The 23,259-nt window shown below is 37.6% G+C and overlaps 1 protein-coding gene across 1 annotated transcript; it reads right to left on the reverse strand.

The window, feature by feature from the left end:
• Positions 1–317: 317 nt before the first annotated feature.
• On the reverse strand, positions 318–16,067 carry LOC306903886 (G-protein coupled receptor 4; the record flags this gene model as incomplete). Its single annotated transcript, XM_079473426.1, is given in 9 exon segments — positions 318–557; positions 1,478–1,555; positions 12,403–12,436; positions 12,813–12,911; positions 12,913–13,142; positions 13,148–13,234; positions 13,238–13,395; positions 13,398–13,498; positions 16,045–16,067. Coding segments are annotated over 9 exon segments (1,050 nt in total).
• Between the last annotated feature and the right edge of the window lie 7,192 nt (positions 16,068–23,259).

Raw genomic sequence — 23,259 nt, forward strand, 5'->3', positions numbered from 1 at the left:
GTGGCACAAAATCCAAACCAGGACCAGTTGTTATGAAATTACACGAGAACCAAAGTGCAACTGCACAGCATCTGATTACAAATACAATCGTCTGTCTGGCACATGGTCGTTCCACCCTGCTGAAAAGACCAGCATAGACTAGTATACATTTCCCTGCTGATCCAGGCTGGTTTACGTTGCTTAGTGCCAAGCTTCTCATGAGTCTGATGGGGACACCAGCATCCAAAACACAACAAAAGCCGGTGACCGTCTCCACTGGTCTTTTCAGCAGGGCAGCCCCGGGCGCAGCATGAGATAGCACATCAGTCAGCCCTGTGTCACAGCCTCTCGTTTAGAGGTTGACGAATGCCACCCAGGAACCCAGCGGCCGCTCTGAAAGATGAAAACTTTGAGCTGTCAGAGAACGTTTTGGATGGCACGGTTGATAGGGCAAACGCAGCCCAGCCATATCGCACACTGCTCTCAGCAGAGGGTCCAGAGACAGGCTCGCCGCCACCAATTAAATGCGGTCTACGATCACCTTGGATGGACACAGGGCAGTGGTCTGTACAGGCTTGCTGTGTTTTGACAAATAACAATTAGCCCAGGTCTAGGAAAGCACAGATGTAAGCAATCTACAAACAGGAAAGGAGATATTGAGTTTAATAACCTGTGACATTCCATCTACATAACTCATAGAAAACAGAATAGAGATTTTTCTTCCTTTGTATAACCATACCAAAATCTGAGCTATTTTGGGGCGTTAAACTCGGCACACATAAAAGCTTGAGGTCTTTAATAGTTGAGCAGCATAATACTGCAGAGGTTTTGTATTTCTTAACAAGGCATTTTATTGATGTTCTTATCGCCAGCTTGTGTGCACTTTCTCTCTGAAGTCCAAGTCTTGAATCTGTGCTGCTGGGAATTACCGTGTTGTGCTTTTAATCAGGTAATATCAATACAACACCAGGGTGTCTTTGTTTGCAGCGCAGGGCTGTTCAGAAACAGGATCAACATAGAAAATGAAGTTAACACCAGAGGGTGCCAAAGCTTTTTGTGTTTCCACACATCAAATTACTCCTGTTTATAACCTATCCTCCCCTCCCCCCTTATCCATATTGAGTTTTGTAAAATGGGGGTTAATTCCCAACCATACCCTTCCTAATAGATTGCAGGATTTGAAAATATCTGCGTTTTCAGTCTCTGCCACCTTAGGGAAATAAATCCAGGAAGCTGCTAAGAAGCTTGGCCACATTGAACTGTCAAAACAGAACCGTTCAAAGGCTTTATTGGCAGAATTTAAAAGCAGCAGGTAGTCCGTGTGAGGCCAACTCTCCGGGCGACGGGCTTTTTCTCCTGAGGGTCTAGAAATATTGCAGCAGACGGTCTTCACCACTGTCATCGTTCGCACTACGACCTAGGACAGGGCCACTGGAAATGTGCCCCAATACTTGAACGACCTGCCAAATGGGCAGTAATAAACTCCATTAGTAATCACCTCAGTGTTGGGCAGAGCCCGTTCTGCATTTCTTTGGCTGCCAAAATCATTTGGGGGCTTGGAGGTGGGGTTGGAGAGCTGACAGTAGAGAAAAGAATGGAGATGGGGAGTTATAGATGAACTTGGTTCAACTTGTGCTCCGACTTAAAGGGGCAGTTCACCCCAAAATTTACACTTGAGTTCCAAATCAGTATAATTTTCTTTGTTCTGATGAACAGAGAGAAAGATAACTGGAAGAATGCTTGCAACCAAATGGTTCTTGGCCACCATTGACAACCGTGGTAGGAAAATTACAACGGTAGTCAAAAGTGCCCCAGAACGGTTTGCTTTAAAACATTTTCAAAATCTCTTTTGTGTTCAATAGAACACATGGTGTCAATGGTGGCCGAGAACCGTTTGGTTACACGTATTACTACGAACATCGTTCACTGTTTTCATCAGAACAAGAAAACAGATTTGGAACAACTTGAGGATGAGTAAATGATGTCAGAATTTTCATTTAAGGACGAACTGTTCCTTTAACGTCTTTTCATTTCTGGAACAGGAACGTCATTATTAGACCCTACGACAGATGACTCTCAATGACTAAGGTCAGTTTATTGGGTCTGAATTTTTGCAATTGGCTGACATTTAAAATGGCTTAAAGGTCATTAATCATCCTATGTCTATTAATGTTTAGATTATAGACACATGGGAGTCAAATTCTAATAAACGATGTTGGTTTGTGCTTGTGAGTGCACAGATAATAAACTTTTTAAGCTTAAATGTAATATAGTGCGGAGTATAAATACTAGTTTAAGATATTAAAATTATAAATGAAATTTACAAAACCAGTACAGGTTGTAATAACATGTATTTAGTCATATTAAACAAGTTCTTATATTGATTTTGAATTAAGTAGTCATACCAGTTGGGGATGTTGAAATGAACTATGTTTAATAACTCAGCCCCACATTCCCTCCTCTTATCAGACATGACATATTTGTTTAAATACTAATGATTTAGAATCCATAAGAGAAATATATATATATATGTATTTCTTTAAACATAATTATCATGGTAGCTTTAGTTTGAACTGAGAGTGGCCGCGTTTTAAACCAATATGTTTGCCATCTTAACCTTATAAAATGTCTGGCTCCTCTATGACTTGAAAATCGAAAATAAATTCCGTAGCCAACTCGTGCATGTCGAAGACATTTTGGGATATGTGCTAGAGATGCTGCCAGGAATGGCTCCCGGTGTGGCAGGCGGACACTAGGAGTGACAGATGTCTGATATGCTGGTGTGGATTTGCCAAACCATGGTTTCATCCTCTTTCCTGGCTGATGAGGCCCATTACAACAGCAAATTGAATGTAACGTAAGTGACTCTCGGAAGAAAATCCTTTAATGATTGAGTGTGCTGGTCACATGACCAAAGCTTTGCTGATAGTTTGCCGTTTGCATATTGCTTAGTTTACACAATTACAACATACAACTATTGCTTAGTTATTGTTACATATTAGTAAGCAACAAATAGTAGGTAAAAATGGGTAAAATAGTCATTTTCTATGGAATATGTGTGAAGAGTTCATTTCCAAAACAGACAAGAATTGGGTTGTTTTGTTCCAGCAATAATAACAAAAAACATCTTACTAACACAATAAAACAAGACACAATACTGAAACATAATTTTTGAAAATTAAAAAAGTTGAGTCATCTGTTTTGGCAAATAAACTCTACGTGTGTTCATGGTATTGCATTAAATTAAATTTAAAATCCATATTTCATATATAATTCATATTTTTTAGTCACAGTGGATGCATAGAATGCTAAATTTTTGGTGGCCAAAGGAAGGTAACTAGTACCTTGTGGAACAACCTTCGTTTAAAAGTATGCCTATGGTGACTTGCAACGCTGACTGTCAGCTCAGGTTGTGTATGTTAGAGTTGAGAAACGGTCCATAAAAATGTACAGACTGCCTCTGCTTTTCTTTTATTTATATCCGTGATTGTCTTGTCTGCGTCTGAGGAAACTGGATTAGTAATTGGATAAGCGGAAAGCCCCACACTTGCAGAAATAATTCTGGGAGGTTTTGATTCATTTATTTCCTTTGCAAAAATATTAATGATAGAACCTCACTTCTAATGCAGAGTGAAAAGGTTTATCCTTTCACATAATGTTCTATCCAGCATTGCTCATAGTGACAAGCGGTAGAATTGAATTAGGAAGATGTGGCTCGGGGCTCTGCTACAGCTGTGGATGTTTGATATGGGGTTTAAGGTGAGAGTAAAGCTGGCTGGACCTGAAAGACCAGTCAAGACACATTCAATATTAAATACCAGGCTTAGAGCGATGTCTCAGAAACCGATTTTGGGCTTTTCTCGAATGGAACAAGCCAAAGAATGTAAAACATTCGAGCAATTAGCGATGTTTGTAAGGTATTTGAGAATAATTCTTCCCTTGTGAAGGTGGCCATAAAACATGAATGTCATTTTTTGACACCCATATTTATTACTTATCTACAGTTTCGATAGATTTGATTCCTGGAAAACACATCAAATGTCTGCCAAATGTGTAACGTGTAGTAAAATTGTGACATCATGGTTCGTGTCTTTGGCTTTTCTTAAGTTCATTGCCAACAAAAAGATGTTCGCCAACAATTACACAACTGCATATAACGGAAGCTTCTATTGGATTGGGGGCATATCTTGAGGGTACTAGACTACAGTGACAACACGTCTCAGATCAAAGCCAGCTAAATTTACTTTTGGCTGTTATTCTGAGGAGGACATGCTTGCCAGGTCTCCCCGGGGTACATGGCAGGGCCAATGTTTTCGATATCCCTCACTCAGGATTGGTTTCAAAGTGCTGCGAGAAAATAGATATGGTCCCATGAAGGCCAGCATGGTACACAAGTGCAATCGTCAGATTAACTGGAGGGGATGAGGTTAATGTTTCTGCGCACTGAACCAGTTACTTGTGGGTCGTGTCAATGGAGCTAGACTAGTACACTCGTAACTAATGCGTGGAACTAACACTAAAGTGCAGGCACGGCACTTTCTGCATTACAGTTCACAGGTAAGATGAGAGTAACGTATGGATAATTGACAAATAAACAGTAAATTTGTCTTCTGCTGTGACAGCAAATATGGAGAAAACAAACTGTTAGTTTTATAGTAATAAATATATAAAATAGCACAAGAGAGATTTATCTTCATTGTTCATGAACTTTTTTCTACATTTTTGCAACCGTAAGACACACAGTTTATTTGTCAACTACGTTATACTGTATATTATATCATTTAAAAATGTCAAAAAATATTTTTTTTGATATAATTTGTCATTCCGTCATTAAGTGTTAATCCAAAACACGTTTCTATCCAGATAAAAACATAACTCTGCTCTTTGAATCACTTTGGATAAAAGCATCTGCTAAATGACTAAATGTCTAAATCTAATGTTATACAACATCCGCAGTGGCAATGTCTGTCTTTGGAAAACAACATTAAAACACAATAAAGGTGTTCCTCAAGTATTGTAAAAGCATTACTAGAAACAATAAAAACAATAGCTTTATGAGGCACAGACAGAAATTTAAATCACCCTTTAATGAAAATCTGTCTCTCCCTTGATGTTTGCACATCTAAACCACGTCCAGGTTTAAAAAGTGGCAGTTTTATGCCACAACTACATTGGTTTTCTGATGTTTAGCTTTATTATTTATTAGAATTTATTAGGATTAACCCCTAGAGATGTATCATCTCGTTTTCGAGGGGGCAATGTATGTAATGTAATTGAAGTACTATGATATTATTGATAAATTATGGGTGTGATTGCATGTAAACATGAGTTGAACAGGATTTTACTGTATTAAATCATACTGTATATATTTGTATGTACAGTATATGCATGGCTTGAACTACAGCACATATTTTAAAATGTTTATCCGCAGAAGACATTAAGACCATTCCAGAGACCGTTTTTTCTGATTTTAAAATTGACTACTTAAAGGTAAGCTATGCATTTAGGTCAAATCTTTTTTTTCATTCAGTGAACTACTAATGATATTTCACCAAAAATTTCTAATAAAAAAAAAATGAAAACTGGAGAAACAGGTCAAAGTAAGGGAAAATATTTTTTTAGACCTCAAATACTGCAAAGAAAACTATAGTTCATATTCACTTTTTAAGCAACACTAATATTTGTACATTTATTTAGGAAAATTGAAAAAGTTTTGTGACAAACTATATTTTTATCACATCTTGTCATTCTTTCACATTGCTGTTAGATGACTTTGTTGGATGAGGTTTGATTTTGTTGAAATTCAACAAATACTGGACTGGTATGGCCAATATACATACAAATGCTGATTTGAAATGAAAATTTGGAATGGTCTCTTAATAATTGTTTTAAATAATAAAATATATTTTATTATTTAAATTATTCTTAATCCCGTGTTTGTTCAACACTGAGGTGAGTTAACAACATCGACAAATTACTTCTCTGTCATCTCCAACACTGGACAAAATGAAATCTTAGGAGCGTTTAACGTTAGCCATAAATCTCACAGCTATACGTTTGCTTTGTATTGATTATACAATATACATCATGTCAAATAGAGACAATGTTATCGAAACACAAACGAGAGCACAGGAACATACATTTTTGTGATTTAGAAAACACACAGGAGTACCTAACCCTTCGCTTTCTGAACAGAAATAACAACACAGCACATGGAAAAATAAAGATAAAGTAGACTTCACTACGATGTTGGGATGCAACTTCCCTCACAGAAGCTCATTGGCGACGGCGGAGTTGAGAGGAGTAACAGGACGTGTCCTCAAATGCAATGATCGGATTTCTAGGTTCGCTACGAGCACCGCCAGAATGAGTATGTGTGACAATGAAATATAGATGACTGAATATATTTGCCTATCCAAAAACATCTGATCAGTTTAGAGAAGGGCAGAACAAATCCTTAGGGTCCTCGCATCTCTTTCCTGTCCATCAGCTTTACCTCGCTGTTTGATTGCGGGTTGATGGAACGTCTGAACGTCTCAGACACAAGACGGAATAGGAAATCAGTTTGGCTAATCAGTCATAAAGCTGAGAGCTGCCCAGGGAGAATAAATGGAGCCAGAACGCATGCAAACAGGCATAAGTTAAGAGAAAAGGAAAGCTGGCATTGCCATGGAAACCACGGTGTGCGTCTGAATGAAAACGTAATGCCACGACGGTGAAATAGATGACGTTTTCCTCTTTTAGCCAAACCACGAATTAACTCCAGTTATAAAGGAAGGGCAACAAAGAAAGAGTAATATCTTGCATTGATCATTGTTGGGATAATAGCTTGTTGCTCGCTGAATGCAACTATGTCATTATCAGCTCGCTTTTTTGTATGCATGCAAAGATGTATTGTCCCTGAGGTGCAGGAGAACATATATATTTGCTCATGTTTTGAAATCATAAGGCAGGGTTGCGCACCATGCAGAATTTAATTCGGTATGTATTCCTTTTTCCAGTTCCAGGGGGGAAATTATTTCTCCTGTGGGCATGGCCAATTCAATCCAAACGCAAAACCGAGAGGCAATTCTTTAATTCTAAACTTTGACCTTGTCAGTGTTTTAAAACGAATTTCAGTCTCAGGTAGAAAGGAGATCAATAGTAAAGATATTATGCAACAGCTGCATGTACAATAAAAGGAAGCATGTGCTAACGTGTTGATTCATCCATCATCATTTTCCTAATGGATTTAGGCCCATATTTCCACTGACAACGGCGTGCATTCATTACTCACATTGACACTTTGACCCTCCATCAGTCTTAACGTCTAAACGTACATCATCAGTTAAGCTTCCCAGTTTTTTTATTGAACAACAAGTCGCATGTTTGTTTGTATGAGAAGACTATTAAAACAACAAACATTTTGGTTGAATGTAATTTTTTACTCGCTGTCAATGACTCTATCCGTTGACCTTAAAATAAAATGTCTCATCCTTATCGAGGTTAGAATGAGGTTTGAAAGAAACCCATCAGTTCTGCTGGTTTTTTCTTGACTTTTCTTTAGCGTTTTATCCTGCCTGTTGACAGTAAACATTCCCTGATCATTTCCATATTCATTTTTCAGGAAACAGGAGCTTTGGCTGGTGATGCATTGTGAAAAGCTGCCAATTAGCCAGTCACTGCTGAACGGCTTCTCTTTGTTGCTCTCAGGAAACTGCAGCTTTTTCCTCGAACCATCGTTCTAACACTGGGTTCACACCATTTGTGCGAGTAAATTATATACAAAAAGTCAATGCAGACCCGAATAGAAGTGACCTCGCGTCAGGTGATGCGAAAGTAACCAACTTTTCCCGGTAGTAATAAAGAGCGTGGAACGCAATTGTTCGCGTTTGGGTGTGAACCCAGCATAAGACATCTTCCGAGAAATGACAACAGTAAGCCAAATCTTACAGTAGTTGTGTTTTGTGGGTAAGAGTGGGACATAACATTGCCTGATGCACAATTCATTGAACAGACAAGTAAGAAACTCTCTCCAAAGATGTAAATAAATAAGCAATAAAGAGAACACAAGGACGACTACAGAGGGTTTACAACAAGGTGCAAAAGCCTCAAGAATAGGATGGGTAGAATATACGTCTAAAGTAGACAAAGAAGTTCTGAAAGCATTTTTTTGGAGAGATTAAACTACTATCAACCTGCATGAAATAAAATAATGGAAAGGCTTGGAATATCTCAAGATATGAGCAGACAACATCTTCAGTAAAATAGTGTTCAGGCAGTGGGATTTCGTTTCCATGCATGGCTTCCTAAGGCACTGGGTAACTGGTGTTTTTTGGTGATGTAACCGAAGACAGAAGCATCCGGATTAATTCATCACTGGTCTGAAGGTTTTTTATCCTTATCATGGAGAGGATAACGCCATCATCCATTACTTTTATCTTATATAGACGTCCAGGATTGTTTGTTGCTGTGCCAGTGTGTTTTTTCTTTCTCAGAATGTACAAAATTGTTGATTTGGCGACTCTTAATCTTCCAGGGATCTTTCTGATGGATTTGTTGTGGTTTTGAAATTAATTGAATTAATTTTTAAACTGTGGTCTGTTTCACTTCCATTGAGGTCTCCGTGAACTGCATGATGTGGGTTTACAGCAACACCGGAACTGATTTATCCAAAAGCCCACACATGTGAATGAAACGGCTTTTGATTTGACAGTCCAATGGCGTATGGTCCATTCAAAAAGGGGGAGCTATATATTAAAGAGCTGTAATTCCTAAATCCTTCAGCTAACGTAGATGTGAATACACTTTTTGCATAAAACCATGAGTATCCATGTTTATGGACCATTATGTATTTTACGGTATTATATTTGCTTTAAAAACATACATTTCGCTCTGTCCATAATTGGGGTCAAACAGTTGCAAGCATGCGCCGTTTTCTTTCTCTCTGCATAAACACAACACGCATATCAATATGTAATGAGTTTCACAGTGAGAATAATATCAATATTTGAAACTTACATTGAAGCCATCATGTACAGTTTTGTGGATAATTAAATATCCAGTTTGCACAGTTTGTTTTGTTAAACGTTTACGGTTAAAGCTCAGTTAGTGGATAATGATGTCATTGACAAATGTTGCCACCACAACGATAGAACATGTACATTGAATTCGTTGTTTCGGTTTCTCGCTTTTAGAAAAGGGCAACATTGCTGCTCAGATGATGTTGAAACCATCAGTCATGCTGGAAGTAAGTCGTTTCCACAAATGGAATAAGATGTACTTTTTACACCCCACTTTTGACCTGTGCATCAGTTGTTTGATAGCGTCGCTGTGGAGTCAGTCCTACAATACAGAACAATATGCTATCCATACCAAATGCTTACATATTATTTTACAATTTAAAGGAGCAATGTGGAGATTTTAGTGGCATCTAGTGGTGAGGTTGTGAATCTCATTCAAAGGTTATAAAATAAAACGCTTCGTTATGTAAGATCTTTGTCAATAGATCTTCCAAAAAACTATATACAGGACCTTTAAGACAAGTTTAGGGAGTTTAAAGGATGGAGCTGTTAAGGTTTTGGTGTGTGACCAAATATACCCACATATGCTTTATGTGGAAACACTTTGTCTTTGTACATTTTTCTGTGAAAACAGAGCAATCTGGAGCTTTGTGAAATTGTTGTGCTTATGAAGCAAAATTTTTGAAATAATGCTTAGATTAGCAGAGACGTGTACAGTAGACATACATATTTAATCATCCAGGTTGATTTTGTTCCAACATGAGTAGGATGTTTTTTTGTTTAAAATACACAAAAATGTATACACACTAAATGTTGTGTTATTTTTACCCAGACCAAGGTAAAAAATGGACAAACCCAACTTTTGTGTTAAATTAACCCAGCCAATGGTTTATATTTGACTACAACAAATACCCAACATTTATATAAAGGAGGATTTAAAAACAATAAAAACAACACATTGTTTACCTTCGCTACTTCACTAAGGCCAACTGGGAATAAAAAGCGTAATATTGTTAAATGAGAAGTAACATTAGTAAGTAACCATAGTTGCATTTGGAAATGTAATTTGCAGTTTTGTTGCAGAAAGCTTGTTTATTTAGTTTTACCAGTCGGTATTGTTAACATTACAAATAGGCATGCACCGATATCATTTTTTAAAGAGCAAGTATGAGTAACAATATTTTTTTTCTGGTACTCGACGATACCGACGCCTGTACCTTTTCACAAAACAGTGAGACAGATACAAATTGAATAGCTTCATAATTACAGACAACTTCCCCTTAAACACATAAAATAAATAATTGTATGTGCTTGTCACAAACTTTCAAAGCAAATTTCACATCAAATTTCAGTCAGTTATGTCACATGAGTTTCCGGTCTTTGGTATCGGTGCATTTTTACGAGTACGATGCTGGTATTGCTGCATCCCTAATGACAGGAAAAATTCTTAACATTACTGTATATACTTCAACTTACAGTCATTTCTAACGTTTGTATGATTAAAAATAGCTTCAAACTACAAGTCTTGCTTACCATTCGATCTGTAAAAAAGAAACAAATTGGCGTGAGTTAATTCATTCGCAGAATGCTTATCAATAGTCAGGCCAGCCAAGTCTTTTCAAATGCGGATTTGATATATCAAGTCTCCGTGCAAGACAGATAGATTAATGTTACCAAGAGAAAGCAGGCAGGATATTGAGGTTCTGTTTTAAGAACACTTGATTTTGATCATGCGCCCACAGCTGCTCTGTGACTGAAATATTCACAGAGTTAGATCTCTCCAGTCTCTTTAAAGTTGTGAGGTAAATTTTTCCATAAATATCGCGCATGGGCCTGCAATCCGCTGATAAGAGGCCGACCTGACGTGATGCATATCTGAGGAGCATTTCAGGTGCGGGGATCAATAAGGTCCACAGAAGCGTCTTGCCCGGCCTCGTCATCACTGAGGGCTTTTATAATGAGTCCCATTGACAGATCGGGTCTGTGTGACCCTCTGAGTGACGGGCCAGGTTAAAGGAACAGACGTGCACTAATCTAACATCAGAACACTGCATTCCTCTGTGAGACAATCCACTACCTACCCAGCAAAATCAATACTATAGTTCTCGATACACTCCGCCCACAGTTTGAGTTGTGCTTTAACGTATGTGACTAAATGTTTGTGAGCAAAAGAAGGAGTGGATTGATTTGGTGCTAACATTATTTTTAGATCTTAATAAAATTGTGTTTGGGGTGAACCTTGTTCATAATTTGGAGGACTTCTGGTTTCATATATATATAAGATATATAAATAAATCTTAAAAATGTGTTTTGGCCATTTTGATTAGGTTATAAATGTTATGAGGCGAGTAAATAATCAAAGAAATTTGGGGTGAACTATTCCTTTAATGCATTCATTCTAGTTATTCTTTTTAATTATTCCATCATCTGAAGCACAAAGCTACAAGATTTGATCTGATAGAATACTGCACAGACTTTTTTATTCTGGTGAGAATAGCATGTGAGTCGATATGTGTTTCGTGTTGGTCGCCTAAACTCTTTCATGAAATATGATCAAATGCAAGCATCAGTCGAGAGAAACTTTTGACAACTTTTGAAGATGTAGTCAAAGCAGAAGCATATTCATATCAGGGCCGGCTTGAACATGCATAGTGTTCATATTGAATGGCAGAGCATTTCATAGGCGAGTTTATGTTCGGTGATGTATGTAGAGAAAGGGGAAAGCCCTTAGAAAGTTATTTAATCGGACAAATTATTAACATAGCACTAAATACTAATAAAATGTCCTGAAACTTACATGGAACAGAACAGATGCAAACAGCTCTATAACAAATCATTCATTTAATTAAACAATGAAAACAAGACTGAATAGAAATTTCCCTCAAGGGGGGGAAACATGAACAAAATACTTGAAAAAAATATTTCAAATTTGAATTAATTTAAAGCCACAATATGGAATAATTCTGTTAAGACATATCCAAAAATCACTTGGACAGTGTGATATATTTCATGCAATTGTGTCCTCAAATTAGCAAAAATGTTCCCAAGAATGTGCAAATCTAGAAAAAAAATGTAATTTAAAATAATGGCCCGTCCCTTGTCTCCCTTGTATTTGTCGCATATCGTTGACTTAATATCCGCTGCTCAGCACTACACTCAGTTTCCGGAGCAGCATCTGTTGTTCTGTAATTGTGAATCACGATTACTTTTTGGCGAGTAAAGGAAATCCAAAAAAGCGTAAACGTAGTTTACTTTTAAACGACAACTGTATGTGTGTTTTAAACACGTAAAACTGTGTAGCATTATGCTATCAAAACAACTGACAATGTCCAATATCATTCGCGGGCTTACCTAGCATTACATTCCACATTTCTTACAAGCTAATTCATTACGATGACATAAAATAAAATTTATTAGTTACCTTGTCCGTGAACGTGATGGCGATCTCCATAAACCTTTGGAAGGTGAAAATGACATATCCCATAATTCCAATCTCCTACATAACATCATTTAGCTTGCCTTTTGTCGTTGTTTCGAAAGAAATAGGAGAGGAATAAAGGAGGCACAATGAGGGCCACAGGTGAAGGGCGTGAATTGGTGAATTCTGGCAGGCAATTGCCACAGTGGGACTACCGTTTCTAAATTAAGCCAAATTAATTTCCCCTATATTTCAATGGAAATATAATCTGGTCATCACAGCTTCCTCTTCATTTTAACAAAGTGTTTAACATGTGTTCCTCGTTGAATGAAGTTAAATAATGATGCTGAATAATCTGTTTGGCATAATTTTGTCGAAGTTGTGATTTTAATTCACCATCAGGGGAAATATACTGTAACTCTTCGGTGGTGTTTGTTGGCCCTTCTGTCTGTAACCCTGCCCTGATTCTCCCCAGCAGATAGGGCACAAACACAGCCCTCTTCCACACACATCAGTAGTCCGATGTTCTTCACACAGCCGATAAAATGATAGGGCCCCATCACCATGACAAATACGATCACCTGAAGGGTCAGCAGACCCCTGATGCTCCTCTTTTCCTCTAATAAAAGTGAGTTGATTGCCATCAGCGAGTGGACGGTCTGTCTGTGGAGACCAACAAGGAAGCTCAGGGGTATGATGAAGGACACAAGCAGAATAATCAGTCTATATGTGATAAAACTGCCTTTGAGGGATACTTTTCAACACAAAGAGTGTTATCTGGCCGCATGGGAAAGAGCTTGTTGAAAGCTGCGATTTGTTGCGGCATAACTAAAGTTCAAACGGCGAACGCTAGCCAGCAAGCAAACTTTAAGTTACGCAGATGCTTAAAGCTGAGAGGTCTGGCGATGGCCAGGTGACGCTCCAGATCGGTGATGCACATGAAAAAGATTGCCATGTAAATGCTGTTGTAAAACGACAGACAGATGACCTGGCAGGTCTAAAGCGCCAGTAGTGACCGTTGGCATAAAAGTCTATCCATAAAGGCAAGGTGAGAAGCTGTATAAGATCGTATATCAAAAGGTTAACTTTAACATCAGTTCTGATAAAAGAATGCAAAAAATAAGTTGCAGTTTTTTTTATTTATGAGTATTTTAAGCATTATTTTCAAACTGTTTTATAAGTTACAGTAGTTCATCACTAGTCTAGATTTTAATGACTTAATTCAAGAAACCCTAAATGAAATTTACTGAACCACTTCGGTCATGTGACACTGTTTGGATTTTGTATTGCCATTTTTATAAAAAAGCTTGTTTTATTTACTAAAGGTCGTTTTAACATTTTTACAACATGTTCTATATTCCCTTTCATTTGTTTCTTGAACATTAAACGAGTTGCGATGACATGTAGGTCAAATCGGGCTGTTAACCAAAGTACAGTATGTTAAATTTGGTCTAGATCAAAATGTATGGCAGTAACCAGTGTTTGTACGGTGCATGTCATTTTCAACCAAACAAAATTAAGGTATCACGGAAGTACCATAAATGTTGTCCAGACAACCTTCTCCAAGTGCATTTGACCCATACAGTAATTCTTTAAGACTGTATCTATTAAAAGACCATACATCCAAACCAGCCTCATCCAAATCTCCGTTCTACTTTCTGTCCCAAAAATGACATTTCTGTGATCATTTACTCTCCCTCAGATTGTTCTGCTTCATACAAAGAAAGATGTTTAGAAGAATGACAGTAACCAAACAAATAGCATCCCCCATTTACTGTCATGGTATTTATTTTCCCTACTATGGCAGTAAATGAGGGTGCGATCTGTTTCGCTACAGACATCGTTCCAAATATCATAAGTGAATCACTGAAGAATCAAGATTGCTGGTTCTATGGCATTAATACACATGACCCTCATTGGACCCCCATATAAGAGGGAACATTTAGGTTGATATGCATTCAAAAGAACAATAATTGTAATACGTAAAAATAAATTTACCTCATATTGTAGAAATTCATCTTTATCAAATAACCGCAGATCATATTGATACCTAAACACCTTATCATATATAATGCAGACAACAGAGTGAGCATACATGTGTTGGGGGGTGTGTGATTGTGGGTGTGATTCACAACAAATCTTCACACTTAGGAGGAAATGAACAGTGTTGGGTCAAAATGATATGATGGTACATTTGCATTACAACTGACATCCAAGCCAGCTTAATAACATCATTTTATCATTTAAGCTGTTCTGCCAGGTTGCCTCTGAAGTAAAAAAGGAAGAAAAAAACAACACATGATATAAGCACGTAGCAAACAATACTTCTCTTATGACTTCATGCCAACAATGGATTGACGATCATTTTTTTAATCTATCCATCAAAAGAGCCAATAATGACATTGCAGAAATATACAAGAAATAATTATCAGTGAAAATTGTGAATGTACCAAAGAGACGTTTTGAGCAGATGAAGTTGGTATTTAAGGCCACATTAATGTGTCACTGCGTTGGTGAATGTGATGTCGAAGACTCTTACTGCCGGTGTGGGACAATAAATGACATCTTTGGAAGCAGCTTGGCATGGACATAAAGAGTGAAAAGTAGATTAAACCCTCTAGCACGTAAAACTGGTTAAGGGGTAAGAGCTTTTTTAGGGGGTAAGGACTGACACAGCTTTAGATGTATTTTTCTGCCTATCTGTGACTGGTCAGATTTGAAGGGAGAAAGTGTATACTGAAAAGAACAGGCATGAGGTGTCGATGGTCACCTGCCAACCTTTAGAAGGCACAAGCATATTTTATACTCCCAGGCAAGGAAATATAAAACTGCATAGCTTCTTTCTCCCTTGAAAGTTTTATCAGTCCCTGGCTGATGTAGAGCTCTAGATAACACTTTTCAAGCTGTGTAAAGTGGTATTTCACTGGGTTGTTGAGTCCAGACTGATGGAGCTTCTCCAGCAACCTCTATGGTTGAGGCCCATGTTCCCAGAGGAAACGGTTTTTGCTTAGTGTACTTTCTTTTTGTTATATTTTAGTGTATATTATAATTTCTTCTGTGTGAAAAAGAAGTATGAATTTGTGCAGTGTGAATATGGAGCTATAACATTCCTGTATAGTGGTTTATATTGGATTTTAGTTTTTTTCTAGACTTTGCATGTTGCTAAATATCGCACATTTTGAGACATTTCAAATCACTAGTGAAGCTCTAAAGAAAAGAGAAACATCTCCATTTGATGTCCATTAATAAGACATTAATGTTTGCGAGAAACAATTGAGATATTAAAAGTATTTCCATGGACATGTTTCCTTCCTTTGGGTTTGGTTTTTGGTTATGAATTTATTGAACAATATTCAGCATGGATTAAATTTACATTTATGCATTTGGCTTTATCCTAAACAACTCACATTATAGACAGTTTCCTCGGACGTGCGAGCTGGGTATGCCTAGTGTCTAATAATATAACTATTCATATTTAATTTATGTTAATATAAATTTATATTACAATTGTATTGTGTAATAAGTGTATTAAATAAACGATTTTGAATTTTGTTGCATATTCATTTTATTAAATAAACCATTTGTTTGAATGGGTCCTAGCACATGCGCACACATTGTCAACAGAACACAGACAGTTTCACTTACCGCGTGCGGTTCATGTCTGGCATCGTTTAGGGCTGGGAACGCCACTCCATCTATCAGTTTCAAACGTTCTCCAAATCCAGCGTTATAGCCACCGTTTATATATCATTCATCACCCAAATGCAGCAAACACATAACATAGCTGATCTTCGCGGAAATAGTGCTCTCTCTCTCTCTCTCTCTCTCTCTCTCTCTCTCTCTCTCTCTCTCTCTCTCTCTCTCCTGCTCACAAGTGAAAGTGACTTTCCCAGTCATATGTCCAACTAGTTTTTTGACAAGTTGACCATGTCAAGCATGAGAAGACAACACGTTTAACATTGTAGATAAGCCAGAATGCATGGAAAACCGTTGCCTTAATGTCCAGATGTCCTTTGTTGGAATACCTACGATGCTGATGCAGGTGCGTGACGTCACATGAACATGGCATGTACATGTGCACAGCTGTTCATCCTCAGCCGTTGCTTAAGGAAATGTCTTTGTTGTTGACTCAAAGAATCATTTTTAAAGCAAACCTATACAATGCATATTGTCAGGGCTGGATCTGTTATGTTTGTCATTAGTTCATTCATCTGCAGATCGATGGGCAACAGAAAATAAGCCTAAAAGGAGTAAACTTTCAATAAAACTATTGCTTTTCAATGTGAAAAGACTCACAATATGTCAAGGTGAAGCTTTGCCGATGTACACATATGGTTAAAGTGTCAGTACTGGGCAAATGCAGTTTGAGCAAAATAGCAAAGCAATCTTCAATCCTCTCAGCAGGAGACAAACAACCACAGTGCACGGTGTCCTTCTACCGCAATTGTTTCCCTCGTTCAATCAATATCAGAGATTTCAGAGAGTATATAAAAAGTCATTGAGGTCTGAAGATTATGCAATATTTTTCCTGCAACCTAACAGGCTTATGTTTTTAACAAATTATGTAGTGCAGGCACAGTCAACTGGCGGCCTGTCAATCATCTATACCTGGGCCGCCTCATCATTTCAAATAAGTGGAGAGACTTAAAGAACGGAATGCTTTAAGAAATGCACGTCCTGAGACAACATATCTTTGCTAGTCCAAAACACTGCTACATTCAATACGAAAGTAATTCCCGTGGCTCATAATGATTGACGTCGTATAACGCGTTTTGATTGGTGTGTCCAAGAAACATTTACGTAACAATCGGCAAGCCACAGGCAGTCGGTTTGCGCACGCAATAGGTCGCGTTCCAGAACGCGTCTTCTGCCCTGGAAAGTAACTGCAGGAAGGGTACTACACCACCTGAACTGTTGTCTCAGATTAGGGAAACACTTTGCTGTTTGTATTACTGCCTTCATTATGTATGATTTAGACAGCTGTATATTTTTGGGTAATCTAACGCATTAGGGATTTAAAATACAATTAAAAAGACAATGTCCCTTTTAATTAAATTTCATGAAAAGGCACAAATACTGGATAAATAACAATAAATAAATAACAGTAATAGAAAATGACAGAATAAATGATGATATGGTTAAAAACTGGCCCACGTCCTATTTTGGAAAATGGCCCTCAAAGAAAAGTAGTTGAAGACCCCTGCTGCATCAAATGTTCCCCATAATCACCAAATCAATATGATGACTGATTTCCGCTGTTGTTATGAAAGGTCACCGGTGTGTAAACGTGGAATCATTAACTTTATATGGATTAAAGGTTTTTAAAGGAGTTTAGCATTCAGGTATGTTAAACAAACCCACTACAGTTCATCTTAAAATGCAATGGATCCGGTGATTCATGTCCAGCTGTAAGATCTCTAGCTCTGAATGTCCTATCTGTAGAGTTTGCTTGCGTGTAATACATAAGAGGTGAAATTGTGGTTGATGCATGAGCACTCAGCCGACCAATGAGGTTTGGGCTGGAAAACAGCAAGACAAAATGCACTCGCAAATAATTCTGCCTCCACATTTGTTACAGGACTGTGTGTAAAGCATAAACGCAAGGGCTCGTGGAGAGAAAGGGCTTGTTCATAGTGACTTTGACATAGTGATTTTAAAGGCATGCTTTACTGGGACTTCTAGTGGCTGTGACCTATTTTATTTTGTTTTATTTTTAATTTTGTTAAAAAATGGGGCGATGTGGTTATTTTACTTATAAAGTCTAGACGGGAAGTGGCAATGTCTTTGAATTATTGAATAATTTCGTGCATTATGCACAAGGAGTGAATTCAAACTGCATAATAGTCGTCCAATGTCATCCCTTTATTTAAATGTTTTACAGAGGTTGTGGCTGTTGAGTCATCAGTTTACATGCAAACTTAGTCAACAATGTGAAATTAAACTGGAACTTTTTGGTGTCCGTCTCCAACATTATGCTCTTAGATATTATAGCCAATTTCATTATCCACTGTAAAGGAAATATTCTGGGGAGAGGAAAGTTATTGACTCATTTGTCTGATCTCTTTATTTCATGTACCCTATTACGCTCATTCATCTTACCGGAATTACTCTAATTTTCTGTAGAAATTACCTCATGAATATTAACAAAACCTTCAACGTTCATGAAGAGGTGGTGGAAAACCTGATATATTTATATGAATAATTGGAAGAGCACATAATAAAAGAGTTCTTTTTTTCCACACATCACTTTGCTAAAGAAACTTCCTCCCCTGAAAAATATCATTGACACATTGTCGCCTTTGCCCTTTTTGGATGGTCACTCTGTAAATAAAAGCACAGATATGAGAATGTAACAAAAATCCATAAAAGGAAGGAAAGAGGCGGGAACCGGCGGACGTAAAACAACATTTAATTAAATTAACAAACAATAAAACGAAAGTAAAATCCACACAAACACAACATAAAGTGCAGGCCTGGTCCTCTCTCGTCATACACTCTTTGGCATCACTTCCTGTACTGTAACAACACAGGAAAAAGGAACCAATTATTCCTCCACTTAATTGTGAAATCATGTTTAACTCTCTAAAAAGATTTTGTGTAACAAACTTTCATACTTTAGAGAAAAAGATATAGAGAGTTCAAATCTGGGACCAAAACAACTTCTGTTTTATGACATTTTCTAAATTTTTGCTGATAGTCGGAGCATTAACTGGCTTATTCTGTTAAAGAAAATTACAAAGAGAAAAAGACATTTGACCAGAAAAAAGGCAGTTTCACCCTCCTTTAGTTGCAAATAGTCTGTCCGTGTGTGTGTGTTTTCACTATAGACTCTGTACAATGGAGAACTCCACCCATGATATTCATAGAAGAAACCTTGACCCATTTGAATGAGTTATAGACTGTGGGTTTGTCCAGACAGCATGACAAACGGCAGTGGTGGAACCTTTTTCATTATCCGTGTGAATGCTCACTGAAGACAGAACTATACAGAATGTGAAGCTACGTCACAACATGTTGAATGTTGCACCGTCTTGGGAAGATCGCTGCTAGTGTGTTCATTGCACTGCATACAGGAATTTATTGTGTGTCTGATATTTGACCTGTGTTTTGACTTCCATAACCTTTTATGTTTTACTTATAGTCAATGTTTTCTTGTACAGCTGCTTTGTAACAATGAAAATTGTAAAAAGCGCTATATAAATAAAGCTGACTAGACTTGAAATAAAGCTGACTTTTTTCTTTTTCGATTAGAAAATAAAACTATGGTACGGTCTTGCTGTGTTAAAAACTGAGTAACGGTACATAAATACACAATAAAAGCAATGGAGTATGGTCCTCCCAAGATGGCGGCGCCACTGCAACATGCAAAATTGGGCGTGACGTCAGCATCGCATTCTCTAAAGCTGATCAGACTGCATTCATCGTAGTTTTCAAAATTATAGGCCTTAATCTAATACTGAGAATAAATGAAAGCGTTATGCAAGGATGGAATATCCTCACCGGAGACAATACTATCCTGAAATTCTTGGATCCAATTCACTAATAACTCTGCTCATCCATCATTACCCATTTTGAATGACTGCTTATTTAGTATTATTTTTACAATATGTATACGCACTTTGAGTGAATATTGGGTATTAGTCAATATTTACGATCATTTTCGTTTCGTTCAAATCAAAGGGCCAGGCTACAACAGTACTAAGATCAATGCTGAACAGTGAAAATGAAAAACATACAGATTTATTTTTTTATTACAGACCATTTCTTCTTACATACTTCTTATCCGACTTTTTCAATCATAGAAAAACCAAAGCCCTATAAAAACAAACCCATTAGTTGCTGTAGATGCATTAGTACAGAGAAAAATCCATTAACCCCTGTTGTTTGTCCGTTAATTTAGAGATTTTGTCAATTCCAGTTTCCTGCAGATTGGAAATACATGACTGTAAGTGTGTTTGAAAGGACAATAAAGTGTGCTGGAACTGAATTATAAAGAACAATATTGTAGGCTGCTGTAACTGCGCAGTCTGTGATGTAGTCTAATTAAGAACTAATAGAATAAAGTCCAAAAGTCTGTAGTGCACGGAGGATTAAGCCAAAGAAAATCTTGTGAAAAATAATGAAAACCACACTACCCCCCAAAAATCAGGTTAGTTACCTAAAAGGGGAAAAGACATACAGTATGTATACACTAAAATGTGTGTATTTATGTCGTATAAAAACGTTAATAGCTATAATCATGAACAGCTGGCATTAGGGTGTGTTTTTGACATTACGCTCACCTTTCGATGTTCATTTTAATAACAACAGATCTCTAGCTAAACCATCACATGGGACATTAATGATGCTGCAAATAGCTTGACTGACTTGTCCTTTAAACAGAAAGTGGGACGTACGAAACTGTGGGTTGATATTGCATAAGATCAGAGTAACCAACCATTAAAAATTACGAACAAGAAATGTAGACACAGTTTAGATGTTGCAACAGTAATAAGCACTCAGGCTTTAACTGACCTGACTGTTTATTTTTCTTGATTAACAACATGCAGAATGCTGGCATTATGATCCTCACTACTTATTGTGAGCACCAGCTGTTTAGACAAAAGGAGACAGGAGGTATGTTTAGAATACTAGCTACTTGTCACCTGTTGTTTTTATCTTCAAAATGAAAACGCTGTCATTATTTACACACCCTCTTGTCATTTCAAAACTGTGTTGTTTTCTCTCTTCTGCACAACACAAAAGAAGATATTTTGAAACATGTTGGTGACGGACTTGGTTTGGCTTTCATTTTGAGCAGGGGTCGACAACCTTTTTGACATGCACGGTGACGTGACGTTTAAACTTTTTCTTGGTAGTCAGTGCCGTGTCTAAAAATGTATCACAATATAATTATCCAGAATATCCAGAATATTAATGTATGAATTTGTTTCTAAATATGTGCAATCTCCTGGGATCAAACCAACGACTTTGCGGTTGTTAACACCATGCTCTTACCACTGAGCTACAGGAAAGCGCATTAAAACAAAAAGCCTTATTTGGTACTCAATTCTACCACAGAATTCTATTACACAGAACGACAAGAACGGATTTACCATTGTGATACAGAGATTGATTAAATACCGTTCAAATACCACATATTGTTTAATGAAAGTAACTGAAGATAAGTTAAAATTGCTTTCAGGAGTACTTTGAACTTGAGCTTGCATAAAACAGAATGTATTGTGCAATACCTGTGAGCTGTTCTTGTAGGGATCTGCGTCTCACGTGGGAACCTCTTTACAGTATATTTGAAGGCTAATAATATTATCAAGCACACATTTTGTGGTGCAACATCTCAATGATCTTCTCGTGTTTAGTTTCAAAGTAAGGTTGGTAAATGGAATACAACATTGAGTGCATACAGACCGACCTTTTTGTGTGCCCACTGCATGAGCGCTAACGCCTGACGTGACAGCTATGACTAAACTTTATTATAAGGATTAATATGAAATTGTCGTAGGAACTCGGACTGGGCTTAAACATTTTCGTAAACTAAGTATAGCTAAAAGCTTTGGAGAAAAATCTTCATACAGCAGGCATTTTGTGCATACAGAACATTATGATCCTGTGACCCATTATACAGTGCACTACATCAACATTTGAAGTTATGATGTAGTATGCTATATGCCATGCCATTTTGTGCCAAACAATTTGCTTTGTTTTTTCAATCTATAAGTAATGCTAACAGTATACTCTTATTCCCTCATTGTGCGAAACATCTATTTTTGTCATTTTCCTCTATATGGAACAGTGTATAAAATCAATGTCAGACATGATCAACACCCCAGATTATTGTAAGATTTTAAATCTTCAGGTTTTTTCAGTTCTTATTGACGGGATCCGTTGTCAAAAACCATGAGCTCATTTCATCCGGACATTGAACAGATGTGCAATCATTATCCGAGGCTTTGCCACATAACACAAAACACTGAAGTAAGATCAATCCTGTCGAAACAGATCATTGTTTTAGGAATTACGGTTGAAAATTGCATTTGGAACCACAATATTTACAGAGTAAAACTTAGTGTGCAAACGTTTTAAATACATTGTAGACGTAGTTATAAATAATAACTAAACGTGTCGCCCCGGTTGTCCATTATTGGAAAAAGCATCCGTTTACGATGATGCGATTGTGTGCAGTCTAATTGTAACTAATTGCAGTTAATAGATTCCTCATTTATCAAAACAGGAAACAATTAGTCTTCTTGAAAAAAAGTGACAGCTATTTCAAAAAGAATTAAGGAGGATTCAGACGCAAACAGCCATCGTGATGCTGGAATATTTCACATGCTGTGGTCCAAACTCATCAACGCACAGACTATAATTAACTCAGAAGACCTTTGCAAGGTCTTCCATGCCTTTGTGAATTATGCACTGTTAGTGAACTGTGAACTTTTACATTTGCCGATGGTCATCAGGAAACAATGAACAATTCTAACCACGAGTTACATTAACCAGCTTTTTTCCAATGTCTCTGCATTGTGGCCGAAGTCAACATGACCAGCGGGTTCACAAACCCAAGGACAGGAGGTGATTCGCACCAGGTGTGGTGGCACCTATCCCAGGATCTAGGACAGTGGATTTCCTCCAGCTGGCCGAAAGCCTTTCCCCCAGGCCTCTGAGCAGCCAGCTATGTGAACCAAGGTGAGAACCTCCGAGCGCCGGGGGAACTCGAATCTTAATGTAAACCGACTCATCTATGAATGATGGCAAGCGACGATTAATCAAAATTTGACAACGTGTATGGAGGGGTGGCGGGGGTCAGGGGCTCTTTTTCTACCCAGAGTGCTTCGGAGACTGTGCTGTTTCTTCTCACAG

The sequence above is a fragment of the Barbatula barbatula genome, assembly GCF_947034865.1.
Source record: "Barbatula barbatula genome assembly, chromosome: 14".
NCBI lineage: Eukaryota > Metazoa > Chordata > Actinopteri > Cypriniformes > Nemacheilidae > Barbatula > Barbatula barbatula.